The sequence below is a fragment of the Erpetoichthys calabaricus genome, chromosome 11 (assembly GCF_900747795.2).
Source record: "Erpetoichthys calabaricus chromosome 11, fErpCal1.3, whole genome shotgun sequence".
NCBI lineage: Eukaryota > Metazoa > Chordata > Cladistia > Polypteriformes > Polypteridae > Erpetoichthys > Erpetoichthys calabaricus.
In genome coordinates, this window is record NC_041404.2 from 102,927,203 (window position 1) to 102,952,988 (window position 25,786).

The following is a 25,786-nucleotide window of genomic DNA, read 5'->3' on the forward strand; positions in this document are numbered from 1 at the left end:
GTCGGTGGTCCGTGTCAGGACTCTTGCAGTTGAGTTTTGAATCAGCTGGAGCTGTGATATACGATTAGAAGTGGCACCTGCCAGCAGTTACTTACAATAATCAATGCTGGATGTGATAACAGCAGGGACAAGATACTCACCATTAGAAAAGGACAGGAATGAGCAAACATAAGAAAGGTGACACAGGTGGAAGTTTAATATGGCTTACATGGGTGAAATAAGAAAAGGAGGAATCAAAGTGACACTGAGATTCTTTGCAGTAAAAGAAGGTCTGATGAGATCATCACCCAGAATGGTTGAAGTGTTGCTTGTTTTCTTAAGTTGCACTTTAGTGCCACTTTGCAGGAGTTCAGTTATGTTGCAATTTCATTTTAAAGAGTTTTGCTCTGTTCAGGTTTTAATTTTACTTTAATTTCACTAAGGCAAGTTGTGAGCTGAGAAAGCTGTGATGAAGTGTCACTTTTAACACCGAAATAGATCTAAGCATCATCTGCATTAAAACGATAACCCAGTCCAAAGCTACGAATAACTTGCTCAAGGTGAAGCACAGAGATACAGAAGAGCAGAGGATGTCATTTCATTAACAAAGGGAAGTCAGATGGAGGAAATCCTGTGAGAAATTAAGGTGTGAGGGTTACCCTGGACATGACATAAGCTGCATGGCCACAACGCCATATGCAATAACTTTTACACAAACTGGGACAGGGGCTCCTCAAGATGAAGGTAACAATGCTTAGCACAATAAGGAAAAATAAGCCAGAGCTCCCATCTCAACTGCTGGCCACACAGAATAGGCCAGTGAAGACCTTCATGTTTGTCTAAACAAATGACACATCCTTGGTGCACAATGTGACCTGCACAGGGATAGGAGATTCCATGGCCAGAAATGATAATGGACTATAATGCTACAAAAAGAGGAGTGGAGAATTTAGACAAAACATTACACTGGATGCTGGCCACAGGCAATTTTTTCAACATATTGAACATCTCCTAAAAAATACTTTTGTCATCTGGACAACCTTGAACCGAGACTGGAACAGGGAGAAGGAGACAGAGCCATCTTGGAGGAGCAGGGTAAACCATTGGTGACACCTCACATGCTACTGGGACGGCATGTGCCAAAGACCCCAGCATGTACAGCCATTGTGTTAATTCAACAGTCCAATCCACAGAGGAACCAATGACGGCACCTGTAGTGTGTATGCATAGTGAGTGTGTTTGTGTATCTCACTGAGTGAACTGTACAGTTATTACAGTATTGTGTAGAAAATGAAAATATTAAGTTCTGCTTGATAAACACACAGAATGTGATCTGAGAGTAAAGAGTAAACAAGTTATTTACATTGATTGTTAAAATAAAGTGACCATCTGATTTAAAAAAAAAAGTCCCTCAATAGTACATATGTAGAAAAAATTGAATCATAAATTGAGATTCAACACAATTATCTTTCATGCTTCTCAAAGAGAAATTAAAATACAATGTTTGTAAACTACTGTATTTGTGAAGGACTGAAGTGTGAGGCTATGTAAAACTATCATTGAGTGTACTTCAGTAATGTGTGTAGTGACTTATAAAACCACAATATTACATTATTGCACAGCAGCATCTTCATAATGTCCAAGACCTCAAATTTTTCACTGCTGTACAAAATGATGTTCTGTCCTCCAAGGAAACCCTCAAAAAAAAACACTACATTATTATTTCCAAAAGGAGACATTTTTACTAATTTTCGTGTTTGTTCTGTGATGAAATATTTTTTTAAATTATTTTAAAAGAGCCTTTAGATAGCACTAAGTGGGCTTTAAAAATACTAACATAAGTAAGAAGAACTAATATCAATATTTCAAAATGAGCAGCAGACCCAAAAAAAGACTTGCAGTTAAATTGTTTATTTTCAAAAACTATCCACCATCAAAGGAAAACAGAAAAATCAAAGTATTATAAACTGAAATCAATAGAGTATTAATGCACAATAAAATACAAGTAACAATCAATGTAGCAACAGACAATAATTATACTGATTCATTAAATATGCAGTTTACTTTAAGTTTCATTTTATCCCGACATTCCTGAGTGAAAAGTTCCATATCATCCCTAAACTGAAAAATAAATACAAAGGGTTCTTTTGCCAAAATTAAATCTTCAGTTTCGACTACATCGATGATGTCCTGGAGAGCTCGGCTTTGGTCCTCCTCCTCAATCTCCAGAAAATGGGGCTCAGACACGGCACCTCTGAACAACCGTCTATGTTGGCGCAACCATTTTACTGCAGTGTGGAGGTCCTTTTTTATTAGTGGTTCCTTTAGATAAAAGACCACAAAGAGAATTAAACAAAACATGTATTTCTACATGCCCATTTAAATAATATTAGATACGAGCTGTATATACCCGCCGTTGCCCGGGGCAGAAGTAACCTAATCGGTCAAACACTTACATATATACCGAAGTAAACCTAATCGGTCAAACAGTTACATATATAAAAAAACCGAACCTAATCGGACAAACAGCTAATCTATATACATAAGCAAACCTAATTGGTCAACAGGTTCATATATACAGAAGCGAACCTAATTGGTCAAACAGTTATGCATGTGCAGAATGATTTTACAAACATTATGCGTGTTAACAATCATTAAAAAGAAAAGATTGAGGAACTGTTCTTCTATATGTGATGAAGCCACTAATAAGACAGATTTTTTTCAGGACCCAGCTGTTTCATAACTAAACTACTGCCACCCCAAAGTAATGCCTAATAGTGGTTTTTGGGGTAGCTGTGGAATAAAAAGGGTGTTTTTTAGTCAGTAAGAATCTGACACTACCCTTCAGTACGGGCTGAAGGGTGCCTATGTAAGGTTTTACATCCTTCCCGTATGGAAAAAAAAACATACTAAACTTTTTTTTCATCATTACACATAATCTCAGTCAAATGGAAGTACGCATTCTCAATTTATTTTTATCTAATTTTTACTTTTTCACAAAGCCATCCCATGCCAATTTGTATGAATAAACTTTTGCTAGAGAGTTAGCAAAAGTTTATTCATGCACATATTTTAATACGGATAATCTATCTCTAATCAAGGTTCTCATTTTCATTCTAATTTAAAATAATAATAGATACTCATTTTTTTCTTCTGTTTTAGAAAAACCAATCTATGCCACCTACGTCTTCGTCAAGTCAGCTTCATCCAGCTTCATCACATATAGAAGAAGAGTTCCTCAATCTTTTCTTTTTAATGATTGTTAACACGCATAATCTTTGTAAAATTATTCTGAACATGCATAACTGTTTGACCAATTAGGTTCGCTTCTGTATATATGAAGCTGTTTCATCGATTAGGTTTGCTTTTGTATTTATGTAACTGTTTGACCAATTAGGTTTGCTTATGTATATAGATTAGCTGTTTGTCCGATTAGGTTCGCTTCTGTATATATGAAGCTGTTTGTCCGATTAGGTTCGGTTTTTTTATATATGTAACTGTTTGACCGATTAGGTTTACTTTGGTATATGTGTAAGTGTTTGACCGATTAGGTTACTTCTGCCCCGGGCAACACCGGGTATATACAGCTCGTATATATATATTTATATATATAGCAAAATACCCGCGTTTCGCAGCGGAGAAGTAGTGTGTTAAAGAGGTTATGAAAAAAAAAAAGGAAACATTTTAAAAATAACGTAACATGATTGTCAATGTAATTGTGTTGTCATTGTTATAACTGTTGCTGTCTTTTTATATATATATATATATATATATATATATATATATATATATATATATATATATACATATATATAGATATATATATAGATATATATATATATATATATATATATATATATATATATATATATATATTATATATATAATATACACACACACATAAACATTTATATACATATACATATATATACATATCTACATATACACATGTACATATATATACACACACATACATAAACACACACATAAGACTTACTGAGTGAAACGGGCTTTCATTGACAATCATGTTACGTTATTTTTAAAATGTTTCCTTTTTTTTTCATAACCTCTTTAACACACTACTTCTGCGCTGCGAAGCGCGGGTATTTTGCTAGTATATATATATATATATATATATATATATATATATATATATATATATATATATATATATATACATATACACACATACATGCAGTTTTAACAACACAGAAATCAATATAAACATTAACATCATTATCATATGAGAATATGAAGTAATATATAAGAAGCACATTTCATATAAATATAAATTATTAAACAATAAAATCTTCTTCTGTAATTTGCTACCGTGGCAATTTGTGTGTCTGTCCAGGATTTTAAATGACCTGTAGCTCGCAAACAGTTGCACCTATACACTTGAAATGTGGTACACATATAGTACGTCACGTCTACTATCCGCTTTATGGGTGATGATTGTTTTAGTCTTTTTATCTTTATTTTATTTTATTGTACAATCAAGTCCTATCTGCGCACAGCAGGGCAGCCGTGGGCGGATGTGTATGGTGTATTCACTCGATGTTATCGTGCATTGCGCTGTCAGTGGTATTTTGATAAAAGAATTTGAACAACATATAAGAAGCGTATAAATTATTAAACAGTAAAACATTAAGATTTAAGAAGTAAAGTTACATTAAGTACTACTGCTGTGCCTTCGGGTATACCTCATTTTTTGTTTGCCCATTACATGCTTAAATGTATACATTTTTTGGTGCACCTACCCGAGAACACGCGACATATAACCGACCGTGGGAGAAGCATGGATTTTAAACACGCGTTGAGTTCATCTGCTGGTCTCCCTCGTGAAATAACTGGTAATGTTTGACTAAAATCTACAGCGAGTAAAACGACATTACCTCCTATTTTTTTTTTTACGATCTCTGAGATGTTGCTTTTTTCGGTTCAAGGCTTCATAAGCTCTTTTATGTTGTATGGTGTACTTATCCCAAACCATCATCTTTGAATGTTGCAACACTTTCGCCTTGTATGTAGATCGGGGTAATTACATTCATTGCATTCCTAGTCTGAATCACAACGTGATTGTATGGGTGGTTACCTGGCACTGTAGGGTTGCCACCCGTCCTTTAAAATACGGAATCGTGCCGCGTTTGAGAATGAAATTGCGCGTCCCGTTTTGAATCAATACTGGACGGGATTTATCCCGTATTTTTTTTTATCATTTTTTTTTTAAAGCAGCGTCTCATGCAAATCATCCCACACGCATTTTATGAAGATGCCTCCTTTCCTACTTTTGATTGGGTAATACTTGATGTCATCGTTAGTTTGATTGGTGTTTTTAACTGTCCAGTGAGTAGGGCGTGTCTTTCAACGGAATGAAAAAAAGGCCCACCCGACGACCCACCCATTCCATTTTTATATATATAGATTAACTGTATACCTCCTCACCTTTAGTGAACGCCTTTGTCCTGTACGAAATATTCACACGTTAGCCACAGAGAAAGAGATAACTTCCAACAGCAAAATTCTCCAATAGAATAAAGCACCAGCACCTCCTGATCAAGGATAAATCACACTGCCATGCAGAGGGAAAAAAACAAAGAACATTAAAACCAGTAACAGATATTAACAAATAATCAGAGATATAAGAGAAAGCTTACAGCTGTGAAGTCAAATGGCGCATTCAAGACAAGGTGCAGAGCATATTGTGGAGCACACAGAAGAATTATTTCAAATTAATATTTAATCTATTTGCATACAGTACAGTGCACACTCTACTTACTGCAATTTATTTATAGTGGTTCTAAAGTATTCCCAACCTAAAAAATAAGTTTCTTTGATTTTCTCACCATCAACATGAATACTCCACAATCCACTCACCCAACCAACTGCTGTGGAAGATTCCGAAATTGAAATGGATTCATATCACCTACTGCAAGTTACAAAACAATGACCATTACTTGTAGTCCTCTCAATGACATCCCTATAAACTAACCTTGTTTTTAATTAGTATCCATGTGCCTGAAGATATTCGTTTTAGCTTGTTACTGTAACAAAAACAAATAAGTCTTTCACATACAAATGTAAATATCCAATATGTGCTGATAATTAGGTAGAGTAAGAAAATCTTGATGTAAGCAGAATACAAGCACAACTTCTTAAAGTAGGCATGTGTTGTTTATCAGTATTAGTGTGACTGCATTTTGCATGTGAATAACTTAAATATTTACAATACACACTTGAATTAATTAAAAAAAATTTGCAATGCTTAGAAACTTAAAACGTAATTAATATCAACCTCATTGTTTTAAATATTACATGTACACATAAATTGGTGATCAAAATTAGAGAACATTTATGAACACTTATTTTTTTCAAATATTGTTAATCTTAACTATACAAAATGATACAGGTGATCACCAGTACCTAATAATTCAATACGAAATACAAAATTTGCAGAAAGAAAATAAAAAGAAAGTAAAACAGGGGTGATGTATACTGTGCATATTTCCTGGCTCTTGTAAGCTCTTCAGCCACTGTGTTTTGAATTAAATTAAGTCTGTTATCAGCCACAAAGCCTTACGGTGATCCATGTAGAAGTAATAAAGGCACAGATAAGTTATTTAGCATCATGGAATGCTAACATAATCTAAGTTTTGCAATATTTCTTAAGTAAAATGAAGGCTACTCTAGATTCATATTTAGTATGTGTATCAAATGAAAGATCATAATTTTCACTGTAGATATACCCAAGTTTAGAATTAGTGTATCTTGAGTGATAGAGGCAGCTTTCGAACCAATGACTAGCACTTCTGTTTTGTTAGATTTCAACAAATGAAAATTTCAAGGAATCTACTTTCTACTAGGTAAACCTCTATTTTAGAACACTGAGATGGTTCATGTAGTTGATCAGATGAATATCATGGTCTATAGTATCAAATGTGGCACTTACTGTAGATGCTATACTATAGGCCTAAAAATGCAACCATGGTCAGTGGATTGCAAATCATTGAATACTTTGACTAATGCAGTACCTGGGTAAAAATGTTACAAGAGATTACTTTTATTTGCAAAAATATAGAGAACCGCTTACCTACACCTTTCTCTAAATTTTAGAAATACAAGAAAGATTAGAAAATTGGTCTATAATTTGATAGATCACAGTTAAAAAGATTTTTTTTACCTTAAGAAGAGGTTATTAGCCAGTATAAATAATGTAGATACATATCCAAGATTTAAAAACTAATTTATAATACTTAAATGTGGCTTACCAGAGAGAAAGTAAAAGATCTTTCACAAATGTAGTAAAAAAATGAAGGAAGATTTAGACTTGTTAACTAACGGACCAAATTCTGAACATTCAATTTGGGCAAAGGGTTTTAATTTCACAGCTTTCTTAAAAACAACATCATTTGACACTACTTCACTGGCTAAATAAGAAAACATAATTTATTCTAAAGTGGTGTAGAATTTTGAAGCTTATCCCTAGATTACTTTCTCATTTAAAGACTTAATGTTCACTTCTTAACCGAACAGGAATATGTTTATTGTTTCATTTTCATTTAAAAAAGTCGCGCCCACCCCCCAAAAAAGAAAAGAATTAAAAGTTAAATAAACACTACGTTAACATTCGTTAGGGGATGGATGGATGGCTGGATGAATACAATTTATAAAATATATAACACACAATAAAACGGAACTTAAAAGATCTTAATTTAAGTTAAATATCGTCTTAAAATACTGGGAATTTTCCGTTCATCAAGAAGATAGACTGAACTTTGGGCAAAATGCATTTTTATCGTATTTTGCTGACAATGCAACATTAAGTGTCGATTTCCCCAGTTTTTATGAGGCAAACCACCGTAACCAGTGTTGCAGTCATTAACAATTAACTCGCCTGCCAAAGATTACATACATGTAAACGTAACGTTAACTTTTTAAACTGTTTTGAAAAACGTTTCGCAAAATGTACAGTTTTATAATTATAGTTAAGAATAACAGGCATAATAATAATAATAATAATAATACCGTGCTGTTTTCTGTCATATTTTGTTTGTGCTCGAAAATGCTGCGCTCGTGCTAAAAACCAAGACTTGTGTTCGATAAATGGAGGTGTTGTTTTCGGCTTGCCTAGAAATGGGAACGTCACTTCCGGGTCTAAAACTGCGGGTCTACAACTGCGGGTCTGAAACTGCGGTGACGTATGGTGCTGTGGCTCTGCAAGTGGATGCTTCTCCATTTTTCTTCAATGGATAAAGCAAAGGGTGGCGCAGTGGATAGCGCTGCTGCCTCACAGTTGGGAGACCTGGGGACCTGGGTTCGCTTCTCGGGTCCTCCCTGCGTGGAGTTTGCATGTTCTCCCCGTGTCTGCGTGGGTTTCCTCCAGGTGCTCCGGTTTCCTCCCACAGTCCAAAGACATGCAGGTTAGGTGGATTGGCGATTCTAAATTGGCCCTGGTGTGTGGGTGTGTTTGTGTGAGTCCTGTGGTGGGTTGGCACCCTGCCTGGGATTGGTTCCTGCCTTGTGCCCTGTATTGGCTGGGATTGTCTCCAGCAGACCCCCGTGACCCTGTGTTCGGATTCAGCGGGTTGGATGGAGGGATGGATAAAGCGAAGACAGAAACGTCAAGCCTGTTGAAGAGCCTCAAGCAAGAAGACGTCCAGCACTGTTTCAATCAATGGAAAACACGTATGGAGCAGTGTAGAGATCGGGAAGTGGAGTATATAGAAGGTGACAATGTTTAGAATGCTGCAATTCATCTTTTTTTTACCAATCCAGTTATTTTTGTGTCTCACCTCGTATGCAAGCTTGGCAACTCAGGCCCCTTTTTCAGGCAAGAGTTGCCTCGAAAGCTTGCATAGTGTAATCTTTTTAGTTAGCCAATGAAAGGTATCTGTCACACCCTAGTGATACTTTATGCTTTAAACTCAGTGCCACATTTCATTTTATAACTTTGTGATTAGCCAGCCGTGATAGGACAATTGTAACACTGCATTCAGATTGCAGCTTATTGGACGGCAACGAATAAAGTCCAGATCAAGAGAAAAGATCACAAAAAAGCGTCGTTCTAATAGCGCCAAACGCTCTGACCCTGTGTTAAGCTTGATTACATCTTGCCTGAAGAAGGGGCCTGAGTTACCTCGAAAGCTTGCATATTGTAATCTTTTTAGTTAGCCAATAAAAAGTGTCATTTTGCTTGGCTTTTCTCAACATTCATAATGGCTAACAATACACTAGTACTACAACTTAGCAAGAAACTCACCTGGAAGTTTTTAAAAACGACTTCGAAACTAAATAATCTTCCAGTAAATTTAGTGAGTCTGTTTTGGACTTCTTTTGGAAATACACTTTTATGTACTGACTGGTTTTTACAGGGCGGCACGGTGGCGCAGTGGGTAGCGCTGCTGCCTCGCAGTTGGGTGATCTGGGGACCTGGGTTCGATTCCCGGGTCCTCCCTGCGTGGAGTTTGCATGTTCTCCCCGTGTCTGCGTGGGTTTTCTCCGGGGGCTCCGGTTTCCTCCCACAGTCCAAAGACATGCGGGTTAGGTGGATTGGCGATTCTACATTGGCCCTAGTGTGTGCTTGGTGTGTGGGTGTGGGTGTGTTTGTGTGTGTCCTGCGGTGGGTTGGCACCCTGCCCAGGATTGGTTCCTGCCTTGTGCCCTGTGTTGGCTGGGATTGGCTCCAGCAGACCCCCGTGACCCTGTGTTCGGATTCAGCGGGTTGGAAAATGGATGGATGGATGGTTTTTACAAATACATTACTAAAAATGATTACAAATTTTAAATGATTTTTTTTTTTTTTGCTTGATAACATGTTTACAGATTTAACAATACAAATATTACTTGTATTTTTATAAACGGATCCTGCAGGCTGTTCGTTTATTCATGACGTCTAAATAAAATGAAAATATTTACACAATATGTTTGTGCATATCCTTGTTTCAGAATTTATTATTGTTATAATAGTCATTTTCTGCCTTGTTTATTTGGCTTTATATTTTTCTATTCTTATGCGGAAAAAGAAATTATCTGGATCCTTTGACCAACCTACTAACGTCATATCCGGAACACTATTACTTGCTCGATCGAGCGAGCGCTTAACTGTCTTTTTCTCCTCGACGGCTGAAGATGGCGGACATTCAGGTATGGTGAGCGATACGGATAGTGTAATTTAAAAATTTTTCATGCTGTAATTCTGTACATTTTTGTTCATCGAGACGCCGACGAGTTGCTGTTTTTTCGGTGATTCAATATTTTGTATTTTCACGTAGATATTTATCAATTTAATCCGAGGCCCATTGGAGCCTCTTAGGCCTCTTCGAGTAAAGTCGTGTAGTTGTTAATTTTAACATGTGCCTTGTTTTACTATTTGTCTAAAATAATGTGTAAATAGATTACGCATGTTATTTTATACTGAGCTTTAATATCTCCTTGGTTATGTCGTTTTGCAGTTGACGTGAATACGTGGCCCTGTGTGATGTTAAAAAGATTAATTTTCGGGAACTTCCGAAGCGAAAAGGCACACCGTATTGGGACGCGTTTATTACTGTTACAGTTTGCCATTTTATTTATTGTCCTGAAGAGTAAACAAATAAGAATCTTAAATGAATGGATATGAAAGACGCCGGGAGGCGCTGGGAAAGATGGATGTGGCCACGTGCAGCGTCCGTAGAATGCTACTTCGTAATTTGTCAAGTTTAGTCTTTTAAATGTACATAAGAAAGTCCTTCTGATGGCGTAAGAAGTGTCGATTTATTGTTTTAACTATAAAAATTTGACTTTATGTTCATTTATATCCAAGTACCCATTGTGTACTGAATTATTTTCTGATGCGTAGTTTTAATTAAGTGGAAATTGTGGCTGGATTTTTAAATGTGTCTGCTGCAAATGATGGTCTCACGATGGTCTTCCAAGCCGTGGAAGCGGTATTGACGACAAGTCCTTCATGGAAATACTGATGCAGCTGTCTTTAAGTGTATTTCTTTAATGTCGTTTGTTACTGTAAATACTTAAGACTCTTCTGTTTTGTAGACTGAGAGGGCTTATCAGAAGCAGCCCACAATTTTTCAAAATAAGAAAAAAACTCTGGTGGCAGAGGGTGTAAAAGAGAAGCTTCCCAGATATTACCGAAGCGTTGGTCTTGGGTTCAAGACACCTAAAGAGGTTGGTTATTTTGCCTAAGTTATAGTTGACAGTGAGTCTTTACGCAGTTTTAAGGCAATTGCTTTTACTTTTTTTGATAAAGGTTTGGTAAAAAATCATTTTCTTTTTGGGGTTTTTGGTACAACACCCTAGTACTATGTTAGCCATTATGAATGTAGTGGGAAGTCGAGCAAAATGACACCTTTTATTCGCTAAGGTTCTTGTAACCCATTTCGGGTGCATGTATCTTTTTCAATTTCTGAGAAAACTGCTATAATGCAGTTAAGGTTTAAAGTTGCAATTTCTTGCCACATGAGTATCTGGATTTTTATATAATGTCTGTTTTACTTTGTTTGAAAATGTTAGCATTTGCTAAATATATATTAGTACAAAGCTACATTTCCAAACTGTGAAGATAACTTGCTTGTTCAAGCATTTAAGTCAGTTTTCTTTTAAAGTCTAACTTCTGTTTCCAGTGGTAGTTACAAGCTGAAAACAATCTGGTCAAAAGTTGCTTTGAGGTGTTTTTTTTGCCTTTTGTTCATCAGATAATTTTGTGTCAAGCTACTTTTTACATAGTATATAAAATTAGTGGTATATAACCCTGATAAGAATAAGGTCACTGTCCATCTTTTATGTCATAAAAGGCCCTTAAAGGAGGTTGGTATCAGAAAGAAAATCCAGCACTTCCGTTGAGAGGGTGTAATTGTTCAGCTTTTCTGAATTTAAATAATGCCGATTTAAATGAGCAGAGAGATCAAACTGAATGAGTATAATCGTGAATGGTGCATTTATAATTTCTACTGCTATCAGTATTTTGTGAAAGTTGAGAATCTATTCAAATGCACAATGTTGGAATCACTTGAACCTAAAGACTGGTGCAGTTTTAGTTATAACTCTTGTAAAGAGAGATTATTTTTAATATTTGTGTAAATGGTTTACTTAAATGAGCCTCAAACAAGTGTCTGGAGTTCTGTACTCTACAAGATATAAATGAAGAAATATTTGTGAGTTTCCTCAATAAAACATGGGAATAGAGTTTCAAGACACTTGCTCTGGTTGATAACTACTGTGCAGTGCACATCAGTATTTTGGGATGTCTTTGTAATTGAATAGTTTTTATGTAATTGAGATTCAAATGTGTTATATATTGTCTTCCTTTACAAAGAAATGAGTACCAATGGGAAAATGTTTCCAAAATTATGAGTTTATGCATCATAAAATTGAAAGGGCAGGTTACCCAGAGGAGACTAGGTCATAATAGTTTACTGAGCCTAGTACTGAACCTGATGAATACAAGCCATCAACAGAAAATTGATACTGCCATTAAATGACTGTGTAAGGAAGTAGTAAGATTCCATCTAGCTATAGCAGCTTTTAGTTTGTCTTGCTGGACACTGGACAACACTAGGAACTTTTTTTTTTTCTTCTTTCAAAGCAGCAGTCATTTAATTTAAACTTGAAAGATGCAAAAACATTATTAAAGAAATACTTCACCCAAAATTTTTTTTAATGTTTTCCCAAGTAGTTCAAAGTAATGGACGAGAAGTTTTTAATCATGTTTTCAATGAGAATGGAAGTAACCATTTGTGACCAGCACTGGGAAACTGCAAACCATATCAAAAATATCCATTAAGTAAAATGCCCATTACCTGTGTTGTATAATCCACATGTCATTTATTCATACACTGACAATATGCAAAATGTATGTATTTTTTGGAATAGCTTATGTCGTCTTAGATGACGTTTTCACCAATTTTCAGTAATTGCCTTCATTTACATGCTGTTAGCTTAAATGGGAGCAAACCACTGACTTCCTAATTGCCTAATGTGACATCCCCAATGACTGAGACCAAATAGTCTGTGACTTGCTGTGATAACATCAGGTTTGTTTTGAGTTTGGTGGCATGGGCTGTGTGCATAGGAGACGAGACAACAAATGAATACTCATCTGAAAGTACAGCAGATAGAATGCAACGACAAGGAGTGAGGAACACATGTATTTTGAACCTCACAAATATACATTCTTGTCTCATGTTTTATGTACCAAAACAGAATAGAAAAAAGACTGAGGTTGCTTGTTAACCCTTCATACAGCTATTGGTCCTTTATAGAAAAGGGAAAACACGACTGTGCTGAAAGGTCTGTACTTGGCTACTAAATATGATAATGGGCAGCAGTTTTGCAGTCATGAAATTTTAACTTGTTGCAGTGACAAGATGAGTAACTGCATTGGCAAATCTGATATGCCCCACGACAAAGTCAGTAATGTGGCATTAGCTGAAAGTACTATTGGATCAGTAACTCTGGAAAAATGTCTGAAGGGACTTTCTGCTTGTGGGCTATTTTCATTTTCTGGAGTAATTTAAATGTATTTTAACAAAAAATGCATGTAGTAAGCATATGAATGGATGCCTCAACGTGTGGATTATTTGATGCAGGTAAGGGGATATTTTTTTTTTGAGTTTTTGATGTTGTTCTTTGCTGCTCAGCCCTAGGTTTTCTTTTATCAGAAATTGTTTCCATTCTCTACAAAAACAGCAAGAATTCTTGTTCATCACTTTAAAATATATGGGGAAAATAAGATATTTTGGGGATTTGTATTCCTTTAAGTGCACTTTTTGCTTTTTCCCAGCTCATTCAAGGTTTTCTGGCAGAAGCGGAAAATCTGTGAATATGTCGAGTTTCTTGTGAAAATTTGGTACCCTGTTCAGGGATTCACCCTGCCGGAAATGTTTCCATCATGTGAATTAAGTAGGTTGGGAAATTTTTATGGATGATTTTTCAAAGTTAAAGTTATTATGGAGGTAGCATGTGCTAATTTGAGTGATGCAGGAACCAAATCCTACTGATAAATTGTGTGTAATGAAAAGAGTAACAGTAAGACAGTATTGTAAGAAAAATTACTTGAAATAAAATTTAAGCTTATGCTAACTAGTCAACTTTCCTTGCCTCTTTTAGTAAGCTGTGATGCATAAATTTGTTCTACTCCAAAGGACTTATAGTGAGTGATATTTACCCATAATTTTGTTTTTCTCTTGTGGTATTTGCCCCCTTAGGCAATTGAAGGAACTTACATCGACAAGAAATGTCCATTTACTGGAAATGTATCAATTCGTGGCCGAATCTTGTCTGGTGAGTGTCCTGCTGCATTGACTTATTAAAGTGAGGCTATGGTTAAGGTGTGGAGGAGTATTTAGCATTACTGTGGTATGAAAAAGTGTTTTGTATGTAGTGGAGTATGGGGTAAATAGAATGATATCAAGGTTTAGACAGGTGATGCTTTGAATTTGTCAGTTAAATGTGTAACTCAAAAAGGTAACTGACACTGGAGGTTGTCATCTTAAGCTGCACATGATGTTTTTCTCACGATGGTCTTCCAAGCTTCATTGGTATAAGAGGCTTTGACGAAATCTGCCTTTAGGCATTGCTGATGCAGCTTGATGCACAAGTACAGTAAAGATTTTTTCCACGGTACAAAGTTCTGAAACTTTTTTTTTTTTTTTTTGAAAGCAGTTTCTGCATTAACTCTATAGTGGTTGGTATTGTGCCTCAGATTGTATCAGTTGGCTAAGTTACGACTAGGACTTACCCAGACTAAGTCTATTTGATTAATTTATATATTATCGTAGCTGTGCAAACCCGGGCTCCTAGAAACCATGGATTCTGGCACTTCAATCAATCAATCAATCGCATCTGTTGGGCACTAGCGGCAAAGCTAGGTTCTCTTTCCTTGGCAGTTTCGTTTTGCTGATATGGTCGCCTTGTTTGTGTATTAACGGCTAAGCGAGTTTCACTTCGGTGACAGTTGCTTTCTTTAAGGGTCACGCTGTAGCCTCGCACTTCTGGGCCGGACAGACACACTTCCACACGTAGACGTTTATTTATATATATATATATATATATATATATATATATATGATGAGAGAGAAATGAAATACAGTATATGTAGCTTACCCATTTGGTTTTTAGTGATGACAGGGATTTTTTTTTTCTTGTTTTCATGGAGAACAGAGAAACTTTCTGGTAGAACGGGCTTCTGTGGAGATTAATGCTGGACCACCGCAAACCTATTCATGTGGAATTGCTCATTTAAATTAAAGATATGCTTCTTCCCATTCACTGGTCAAGACTCCAGTCTTGAGTTTGGAAGCTTTGTTCAACCATGTGAACGTTTCCCCTGTATGCACTATTTGTATTTTTTTTTTTTTTTTCCCCAGAATTATTTATCAGTATCTTAGCAAAAATTTGTTTAGCCTGTTATGAGCTTAGTACAGGTTTAAAACCAAGTTTTTTTTTTTTTTTGTTTTTTTTTTAGTGTATGCTTTTACATTGTTTGCTGTTCTCCACAGATGCCCATCTTATCAGTTTTTCTCTTCTCCATGAAAAAATGTAAAAAAAAAAATTTGACCACCACTAAAAACAATATTGTGTGAAGTGGCATATTTTAAAAAAAATAATCAGGAGGAGTATTTCTTTAACTAGCTTTGTGATAACCCAGAGCATGATTCAGGTTTGGAATTCTGTGTGGTTATGGTTAAACCTGAGTCAGACGTGTATTTATAGTGTTATCTATCTATACTAATAAAAGGCAAAGCCCTCACTGACTCGCTCATCACTAATTCTCCAACTTCCCGTGTAGGTAGAAGGCTGAAATTTGGCAGGCTCATTCATTACAGCTTACTTACAAAAGTTAAGCAGGTTTCATTTTGAAATTCTACGCGTAACAGTCATAATGGTCGACAATGTCCGCCATGTTAATCTTTATTTAAGGCTCCATCTTCACGGAATTTGGTAATCTGCGATAACCAAAACCAATGTACATACTTATTTCGGTGGTATGACGCCACTGTCGGCCGCCATATTGAACTTTCCAACGGTCTTTGTTTATGGGCCCATCTTCAAGAAATTTGGTATATAAGGCCTTCTGTCGCTCCGGTCTCTTCATTCCCTTCCTTGCTTCGCCACAGTATTCACGTCTCCCTGCTGATAACTGCAGCCTTTTTATTTAATCCACGGTTTCTCCGCGGTGTTGTTCGTTTATTACGATTATAGTTATTGTGTAGGTATTTTAGACTTAGTTTACATTGTTCAGGTACCCATTTTATCGTTCCAACCATGCCCCCATTAACATGTCTATCGAGGTGATCACTGTCGATCAAAGAACTATCACTTACCGAGTGGTTTCCATGCCCGGAGATGGTGACTGCCTTTTCCATTCTCTGTGTTACATATTGCACGGCCGTATCAGGCTCACTCTTGATATCCGGAGGAACATTGTGTCTTATGTATTGAATGACTGGGACAGGTTCAAGGTGTGGACTGATGAATGTACAGGAGATAATTATACTACACAGGAGCACTATGAGTGAAATGCTTAAGCCCTTCACCTGAGTTGATGGCTGCTGCTGAATTGTTCGGTTGTCGCTTTCAAGTGTACTGAAATGGCCAAATATTTTACACCTTTTGGACAACCGCCAATGCCTCTTAAACATCTTAGATTCACAGGTGACAATTTGAGTAGTGGACACTTTGATGTTTATGAATGTTTAAATTCTCAAAAGCTGGATGCAAAGTTATCGATGAAACCCATTTCAATTCAAATGCCTCCAATTTCCAGTAAGGCTCTGCTTCACAATAAGTCTCAGGGACAGACCCTACAAAAGGTTGGCATTGATTTGAGGCAGGATTGCTTTTCACATGGCCAACTATACGTTGCATGCTCAAGAGTAAGCTCCGCGCACAGCTTGGTCATATTACAACCGGAGGGCCGAACTGACAACATGGTATACAAAGAGATCCTTAAGAAATAATTATTGGTATATTTTCCCTCAGTTTAAAAAGGTTTACTTTTCTTAATAAAAATTTTAAAGCAGTACTTCACACTGCAAAATGTGGGTATTTTGCTAGTGCCTGAATAACTCTTGGGATAGTATTCTGCTATCTTCTGGTTTAAAAAGCATGATGCAAAAAAAAAAAATTCCTGTGCTTTATGCCGTTTTATGGTAGCTCATCAACATTCACGAGTCAGCAGAGGCCTTTTAAGAACCAACTAAACAATTGCTCGAATAAAGCTATAGTGATATCAATGTGACTTCATCAGATGTTCACATGGAAATTTAAACCTGATAAATGACACACTATCGCCGTGGTGTGCCTGGTGAATTCAATCATGTGAAGTTTCACCATGTTGTGACCATAGCTCAGTGAGGAAGAGGTACAATAATAGAGTGAGACAAGCAAGATGTTACCCTCTTCAGCACTGTTCACAATTCAGCGAGAGAGAGAGAGAAGCAGGTGCTGATAGTGTATTGCTGCACCCACCACATGACAAACTCAGGATCCCAGATTAAGACCTGAATACAGCCATGTGATGAGTGACACCTCTGCACCACACTAGTTCAGAATGGAACCAATGTGAGGTTTTTTTATGGTAGCTGGAGTGCCAATTCTGCCACCAACCCCCAGGTTTTTCCCTGCACGTCGGAGGGCCTACATGCAGTGCTGGATGCAGATTAATGTCATACTCCGGACGGAGCTATTGCAGGTTAAGGATCTTGCTCAAGGGCCCAACGAAGTAGTCAGTTTTGGTGTTTATGGGATTTGAACCAGCAACCTTCCGATTGCCAGTGCAAATCCCTGGCCTCCGCAAATGTCATCAAAAATATGGGAATCACTAAGGCTTGCACTGCCAACTTTATGTTGGTGGTAGTTACATGTTAAGTTTTTGCTCATTTTTCCTTTGGTAAACATAATGCTAAGGAGGTTAAGCTCATTTTCATTGCAATATTTTGAAATCAAAATGAAATCTGATGCATGAATTAAATGTGAACAGAGCATTTTGAATAGGATTCTCTGCTGCATTTCTGAGCGTCGTTGGTTCCACAATTATGCATTCCCACATGGACATTTCCACTAGCTGTAATTCAAGGTGTATGAAACATCATGACAAATGTTGCCTTGCATTATCTTGTTAGGGTTTCTTTTAATAATACATTCCTTGTGTCTACTTTAACTCTGTAAGGTGTCGTGACCAAGATGAAGATGCAAAGGACCATTGTGATTCGAAGAGACTATCTGCATTATATTCGTAAATACAACAGGTTTGAGAAGCGCCACAAGAACATGTCTGTACATCTTTCTCCTGCTTTCAGGTATGTTAGGAGTGTGTGTTTGTATATTAATGTTAAAATACACGCTTTACCTTTTTAAGTAGGATGATTTCTTACTCAACTTCAAGACCGGTTGATTCATGTTTAAGTCTCAAAACACCTACTGTTAACTCTTAACTTTCAAAGGCTTTTATGTTTTGGGCTCGGTTCATATTGCATTTTTCTAAGACATTTGAATGTTTTTTGATTTAAAAAAAAAAAAAAAAAAAAAGTCCATTTAGTTTGTGTACATTTGAACATTCATATTGTGCTGCTACTCTCCCTCCTTTGCCAAAGTTGTGTATAATCGGAGTTTTATTAAAGAAACTAAAGAAATAACATGCTCTTTAAAATAGTCTTGAGTATTTTGATAGTTCTGGTACAAATTTGGCCATTGTTGTCGAGCTATAATCTGTGTGTGTGTTCCTTAGTCTCTTATTATGGATAGTGTCCCTCTAGACATTTCATCCCTCACTGGGCAAAGTTTGATCTTTTAAAAAGTAAAGACTGCCTTGGGAACCTCTGACCTGGATCATCTCCCCAAACCAAACCCCCACCTTTTGATTGTTGAGCCTGGGTTACCTAACCAGAATGGTCAATATTATACCAGAAATACATTCCTTGGTTTGCCTTCATACCAGGGGATTAACCAGTGTACTTGGGGATCTGGTGTTTGTTTCAGGAGAAAAGAGAATTTTTACAGCATCAGGAATTTGGTATTTCTATAGTGCATTTTCATATGCAGAGTGTAGTTCAATATGTTTTTTAAGATGTCAAACAGTTCCCAGAAAAATAAAATGGTTAAAATAGGATAGAATTGTGAATACAGTAATTAAAATCAGTATAAGCTTACATCTAATTAGTAGAAAAGAGTCTTGATAAGGTCAGATGGCTGGGAGAACAGAAAACAAAAAAACCACAAGGTGTTTTGCTCCAGCTTAATCTACAAAGGGTTCTGAGGCCAAAAGACCATCCAGCTCCCATGGCGCATTCTACCTATCGTAAACGTTCTTAAGTCATTCGTCTTTGTTTCTAGGCTTTGTCTCAAGGATTTGACACAGTAGGTCTTGTGGACAGCTAGGCCATCCACCTTCAATTAATTACTAAAGATGCTTGCACAGTGCCTGGTACCACCAAAAACGGAGCAGTGATTAGTAATGATGGCAAATTCATGAAGAATAAAATTCTGTGCGTGTATAGCAGGGATGCTCTAATCAGGTTTTTTTTTTTTTTTTTTTTTTTTTTTAAGGCCAATACCGATCAGATTTCAGATTACTTACATAGGCCAATTCTGATTATTATTTTTCTCTTAATACTTTTAAATCTCCTGTATACCCCAGATGCATAGAAGTCTATTGTCCTATATTAAATAATTAAGCTAAAGACCTCGGGTGTTAAATGTTCGTTTATTTTAACAAAATAAAATTTTGCAGGGTTCTTGTTCAGTGACCATAAAAATACTAAAGTAAGATTTCCTTAAAATGTGTAATGTACAAAAAATATGTATCCGTGAATATATGGCATTAAAGAAAATGAATTACTTAATTTACAAGCTGTCATTGTTTAATTTTTTTTCTGGAATGTACCTATCTGAAACAAGGCTTAATTAAAAAGTGTTCATTTTTCATATTTAGTCTGCTCCAGATATTGGCACCCCTTATAAAAGTGAACAAAAATATTAATATAGATTATGCATACAATCCTAAAATTCCTCAAATGTTTGGGGAAACTACAGTACAGTCAATACCATATTTTACTCAAGTGAACCCTTTTAGGTTTGGGTCAGAAAGGGTTTTTAAATGCCCGTTTATGCTTGATATGTGTTTCGTTGAAATTGATGGCCTAATGCGTTTTAGTTCTTAATCATCTTGCAGTGTTCTGTAGAGTTGTGCACTGTGTTTAAGTGTGGTTTGGTCACATCAGTCAGTGTATATTTTAGCATGTTCACAATACACAGGGTGGGGTTGGAATTTCCATCACATGACTTGAGTTGTGCTGCACATTAGTTTGTATGAATAGTATATATCTTTATTGTGTTTTCTCCTCTCCTTCCATTGTCCTGAAAAATCTTAAACCAGTACTGTAAATGCTTATAATAAAAAAAATCCATTGCATTGACTGACTTGGCTGATAGTTTAGTTTATAAAACTTGTTTGTTTTTAAAAAAAAAAAAAAAAAGTGATGCCAAAGTAAATTATTCGTCTTTCTCTTAAAGGGATGTTCAGGTTGGAGATATAGTGACTGTTGGAGAGTGTCGACCGCTCAGCAAGACTGTACGTTTTAATGTACTCAAGGTCACCAAAGCTGCAGGAGCTAAGAAGCAGTTTCAGAAGTTCTGAAAATGTGGGTGTGTGATATAAGAAAATAAAATTTTCAAGATAACTGACTTACTTTGATGTGTCATGATTTATTACAATTGTATATTTTGTTTTTAAATGTTTCTTGTAAAAATGAAAAAATACTTGGGTTTTGAAATGTCTTTTGAATTTGCTTTTTGCTCGAGCTGGAATAAATGTGTACTCCAGGGAATTGGAATGTACTTTCAAAGAGAACATCTTTAGTTTTAAGTGTTGGAAGGGAATTGACTCCACTCATTCCCCTGTTTGCTTGTGATACAGCCATGGCCAAGTTGACAATGATCTTAGATTTGCATATGGCTGCTACAGTTCTGTTATGTGACATTGGCTTCACAAAGCATAATGGTGCTTTTTTTGGGTGTGGGTTGACTAAGCCTGGAAAATCGATGGAAAAGTCACTAGTGAACACAGCATATTTGTTGTGAAAAATCATTTTACACATCTTTCTAATCGGCATTACTCAAGATAGGCTGAGGCAATCCAGGACCTTGCACATACTTGTCATAATTAAACATACCTAAGAACTGAGTGCCATTAACTGGCCCTGGGCTTGAACTTGGAATAGATTGGAGCTTTTCTTTGCTGATAGTGTTTATTACATGCCGACATCCTCTCTGCTGGTGCACTGCACTGAAGAGTTGTAAAAGTTAAATTTCTTTCTAAAACTTGGTTGTCACACATCAGTGTTTTCACACTTTGTTTCTTTTTAGGTTTTTTGCAGTTTTCTCCTCTACCCTGAAGCAAATGCAAGTGTATTTGTATTGCATTTCGACAGCCTATGTGGGCAATAACCTTCAGTGGCAGGCAGCATGTGAATAACAGACTATATCCGTTAAAATGAAGTGCTTGGCTTTCACAGTAAAGAAGGAAATAAGATTACTAGTAAACTTGGGTACAAGAAGTGCACGCCAGCCAGCACTGACATTAGAAGGATGGAGTGGTAAAGAGATGAAGAGGATGTTTCACTGGTCATGGATGTGTTGGTAGATAGTGTTGAAAAACTGGTGTCATCTAATGAAAACTCTTTCAGTAGCCAGTGTGAAGACAGCAGCAGCAGGGGGCACAAAATATTTATTGGCAAGAGCAACTTCAACAGTTAATACAGGGACTGAAAGTTTTAAATGTCAGTGCTTCCTGTTAAGGCCTCTTAAAATTCAATACAAATTAACTTTAACTATCAACTCAACAATCTTCGATCGTGAGGCCATTACAGTGCAAGTACTGTTATGGTTTTTGACTTTTTGGAAGATTGCTTCAATGAAATCTTACTTCCATGTATCTAACTTTGCTGGAAGATGCCAGATGATCCAGCACATCCAGTTTGGGGTCATTGAGGTCTGTGTTGTAGAAAATTGGTGAGTCTTCCCCAGGTGTACTTCAGAGAGATGATATCCTCCATTGATGCACGAGACGATACTCCATAGACACAAACGAGTGGGTCATGACTGGACTTGAGCACAAGGCAAGCGATGTCCACTGTCCAAGGAAATCAACCCCAGAGTTTGAGGTTTTCAGGACCCTTCAGAGCTGGAGGTTGGTTCGGTTAACTTTGGTCCAACTGATCACCTTAAAACAAGTCCCCATAAAAAGATGTGATAGTGAGAGACTAGGCCAATAGATTGAGATGCAGGTTTGCTCCAAAGCCTAAAGTCATGTATAGTGTATCGCCTTAGCTGTAGAAAGGCCTTTTGCTGGAGTGGGGCTGGGTCCAGTTATTGTTAGTGTTGGCAGGGCAAGTTATCAGATTTGTGAATCAAATTTTAAAAAGGTGCAGAACTGACAAGTTGGTCATCTGTTTTGCACATGTACTAGTTCAGGATAGATTGAGGAAATTAGAATGCTTAACATGCCAAGATCCGAGACACAAGTTGTGGAGGTGGATGAGTAGGTTGGGGATTTAGGGAGATTAGGACAGGCCAGGTATAGAAATACAATAGAATGTGTTTTTATATAGCTCAAAATCGCACAAGAGATGCTGCAATGGGCATTAATAGGCTCTGCCTTTTGAGAGCACCCCAAACCCCCACCCCCCCCCCCACCCCACCCCCCCCCCCCCCCCCCCCCCCCCCACCCCCCCCCCCCCCCCCCCCACCCCCCCCCCCCCCCCCTCCCCCCCCCCCCCCCCCCCCCCCCCCCCCCCCCCCCCCCCCCCCCCCCCCCCCCCCCCCCCCCCCCCCCCCCCCCCCCCCCCCCCCCCCCCCCCCCCCCGCCCCCCCCCCCCCCCGCCCCCCCACCCCCCCCCCCCCCCCCCCCCCCCCCCCCCCCCCCCCCCCCCCCCGGCTTTCACTCTCTTAAAAAGACAAAGAAAAACTCCCCAAAAAAAAAAAAAAATGGACGGAACCTTGGGAAAGGCAGTTCAAAAAAGACCCCTTTCCAAATACAGTGGAACCTCGGTTCACGAACGTCTCTGAACACGTACAAATAGGTTACGACCAAAACGTTTGCCAAACTTTTGCATCTGTTCACGACCACACACTCGGGATACGAACAAGCCAGTTTCCCTTTCGGTTTGTGCAAGCCGATGATTTCCGCACGTACAGTAATCCATCCATCGCGGGGGTTGCGTTCCAGACCCCCCTGCGAAGTAGAAACCATATGTTTATATGGTTATTTTTATATTGTCATGCTTGGGTCACAGATTTGCACAGAAACACAGGAGGTTGTAGAGAGACAGGAACGTTAATCAAACACTGCAAACAAACATTTGTCTCTTTTCAAATAAACTGTGCTCCATGACAAGACAGAGATGACAGTTCCGTCTCACAATTAAAAGAATGCAAACATATCTTCCTCTTCAAAGGAGGTGGCCGTCAGGAGCAGAGACTGTCAGAAAGAGAGAGGACAGCAAACAAATCAATAGGCTGTTTGCCTTTTTAAGTATGCGAGAGCACCGCGGCACAAAGCTGTTGAAGGCGGCAGCTCACACCCCTCCGTCAGGAGCAGAGAAAAAACAAAACAATCAAAAATCAATACGTGCCCTTCGAGCTTTTAAGGATGCAAAGCACCGGGCAGCATGTCGCTTCACGAAGCAGCTGCACAGAAGGTAGCAACGTGAAGATAATCTTTCAGCATTTTTAGACGAGCGTCCCTATCATCTAGGTGTGCGAACGGCACCCCTACGTCAGCGCAAGAGAGAGAGAGAGAAAAGGTAAGTTGGGTAGCTTCTCAGCCATCTGCCAATAGCGTCCCTTGTATGAAATCAACTGGGCAAACCAACAGAGGAAGCATGTACCAAAATTAAAAGACCCATTGTCCGCAAAAATCCGCGATATATATTTATATATGCTTACATATAAAATCCGCGATAGAGTGAAGCCGCGAAAGGCGAAGCGCGATATAGCGAGGGATTACTGTATTCAGTCTTTCCCTGTGCAGTGAGAGAGAGACGGACACACCCCCACGAGAGAGAGGGCTGGCCACATAAGGCCGAGAAAGCAGTTAAAGAATGCACCGGGCTTGTTTTTAAAGAGACTGATTCAAGCATTGTTTTAACCTCGTATTTAATGACTTTTTTTTCTATTGGATTTTAACCTCCACTTCACTTCTGTTTACAGCGATCGGTTCATAGCGTGCAATGTTGCAATGTTACTTTTCTTGGTTGTTTATTAAATTAGATTTTTCAAATGTTAATTTTTTTCCCTGTGCTCAAAACTCATTAAGTGTTTTTAGCGAGCGGTTCGTAGTGCTATAACGCAGACTCTTGCAATGTTAGTTTTCTGTTGTTCAAAGTTTTCTCAGTGTTATTCAATGTTTTACATTTAGTTTACTATTACGCTGTGCATTCTGTGGTATAATTTGTGCTTAAAAATCTTATAGTTTGTACGGTCTGGAGCAGATTAATTGTATTTACAGACAATCCTATGGGGGAAATTACTTTGGGCCATGACCAAATCGAGTTACGACCAGAGTTTTGGAACGAATTATGGTCGAGACCCAAGGTTCCACTGTACGTTGGGCATGCAGTAGGTGTCAAAAACAAAAGGGGTAAATATAATAACACTGAACAGAACACAAGTAATCCTCGATACAATAAAAATAGTGCAATAGAAATGTTACAAAGTACAGAACAGAGTTAAACAGTATAGATAACACATAATACAATTTGGATTTGTTCGGAGTCCTGGAGACCTTGGCCATCAAGCTACCTCCCCTTTTTGCCTGTTTCCACAGCCGAGTTAGTGTTGGGCCAGCCAATCCGATGAAAGAATTCCGCACTTAGTGATTCCTGCAATCCTTCATCAGAGACTTTACCTTAGGCATGCAAAACAACTTGGCAGGTAGGCAGTGGCACCAAGTGCCACATTGGAGTACCAAGAAGAGAAACTGAATAGGTGAGGGTTAGTAACAAATCATAACTATCATATTACTTATGTTTTTAGTGCTAATGACTAACAACAGAGATGCAGTCTGTACAGTTAATCAGCAGCTCTAGTCAGGATGTGCTAAAGTGAAGTAGTGAGTGTTCAGCCGGGATCTGAAAGCTGAGACCAATGGGGCATCTCTTATAGTAATAGGCAGACCATTCCACAGTTTAAAAACGGCCCAGTAAATAAAAGTTCGACCTCCCACTGTTATTTTATTAATCTTTGGAATCATAAGCAGACCGGCATCTCTGAGATTTTAATGTGCATTCTGTAAGTCATGATAAGTTCAGACAAGTAAGGCCAGACCTTGGCCATTTAAGGCTTTAGTAGCCAACCGTGCGCCGCATAATTATTTATTGATGGGTGAACACTTCATGAAAGACACAGTTGTCCAAATGGGGTGGGTTTGAGGATACGCCTGTGAGTGAATGAAAAGATGGAACTCTGGAGAGAGCAACATACAATTGTCCGTGACTGAAAACTGGTTTTTGCAGATGCAGCGCATATCTTTTTGAAAGTTTGTCCCTGTGCCTTATTATTTGTCATTGCAAAGGCCAATCTAACAGGAAATTGGTCTGCGTGTAAAAGTAAAAGGCAAATTTGAATCTGATGGGGTCGGGGAAATCCGGGGAATATGGACAGGTTTGTGAGGTAGCAGTTGCGATTGTTTTACACTCTAGTACATTGCGGTGAATGCTGGTAACAGTCAGTCTAGTGCCTTTACAGAGACTTCTTGCTGGCATGAGGTTTCTGAGAAGCATGACGACTGAACCAATTTTAAGTTTGAGTTTAT

General features: G+C 37.8%; 1 protein-coding gene, 1 long non-coding RNA gene and 2 other non-coding genes across 5 annotated transcripts; 3 read left to right on the top strand and 1 right to left on the bottom strand.

The window, feature by feature from the left end:
* Nucleotides 1–2,071: 2,071 nt before the first annotated feature.
* LOC114660767 (uncharacterized) lies at nucleotides 2,072–8,125 on the bottom strand. Of its 2 annotated transcripts, XR_003717761.2 has the most exons (4): nucleotides 8,005–8,125; nucleotides 5,972–6,023; nucleotides 5,425–5,551; nucleotides 2,072–2,301 (listed from the first exon to the last, which is right to left on the bottom strand). It is a non-coding gene; the product is annotated as an uncharacterized LOC114660767 (long non-coding RNA). The 2 variants fall into 2 exon arrangements; XR_003717762.2 differs by lacking the exon at nucleotides 5,972–6,023 and having other exon boundaries at nucleotides 8,005–8,123.
* A 1,882-nt stretch (nucleotides 8,126–10,007) lies between these two features.
* On the top strand, nucleotides 10,008–20,652 carry rps11 (ribosomal protein S11). Its single transcript, XM_028813660.2, has 5 exons — nucleotides 10,008–10,122; nucleotides 11,011–11,142; nucleotides 14,181–14,256; nucleotides 18,146–18,275; nucleotides 20,488–20,652. Exons 1-5 carry the CDS (start codon nucleotides 10,108–10,110, stop codon nucleotides 20,609–20,611), a joined length of 477 nt encoding a protein of 158 aa, XP_028669493.1. The 5' UTR covers nucleotides 10,008–10,107; the 3' UTR covers nucleotides 20,612–20,652.
* On the top strand, nucleotides 10,862–10,946 carry LOC114661441 (small nucleolar RNA SNORD35). The gene has a single exon (XR_003717828.1). It is a non-coding gene; the product is annotated as a small nucleolar RNA SNORD35 (small nucleolar RNA).
* On the top strand, nucleotides 14,471–14,564 carry LOC114661440 (small nucleolar RNA SNORD35). Its single transcript, XR_003717827.1, has one exon. It is a non-coding gene; the product is annotated as a small nucleolar RNA SNORD35 (small nucleolar RNA).
* Nucleotides 20,653–25,786: the final 5,134 nt, after the last annotated feature.

Coding starts and splice junctions, on each gene's coding strand:
- rps11 (XM_028813660.2), top strand. Junction 14,257..18,145: donor TCGTGGCCGAATCTTGTCTG/GTGAGTGTCCTG, acceptor TAACTCTGTAAG/GTGTCGTGACCAAGATGAAG. Junction 18,276..20,487: donor CATCTTTCTCCTGCTTTCAG/GTATGTTAGGAG, acceptor TTTCTCTTAAAG/GGATGTTCAGGTTGGAGATA.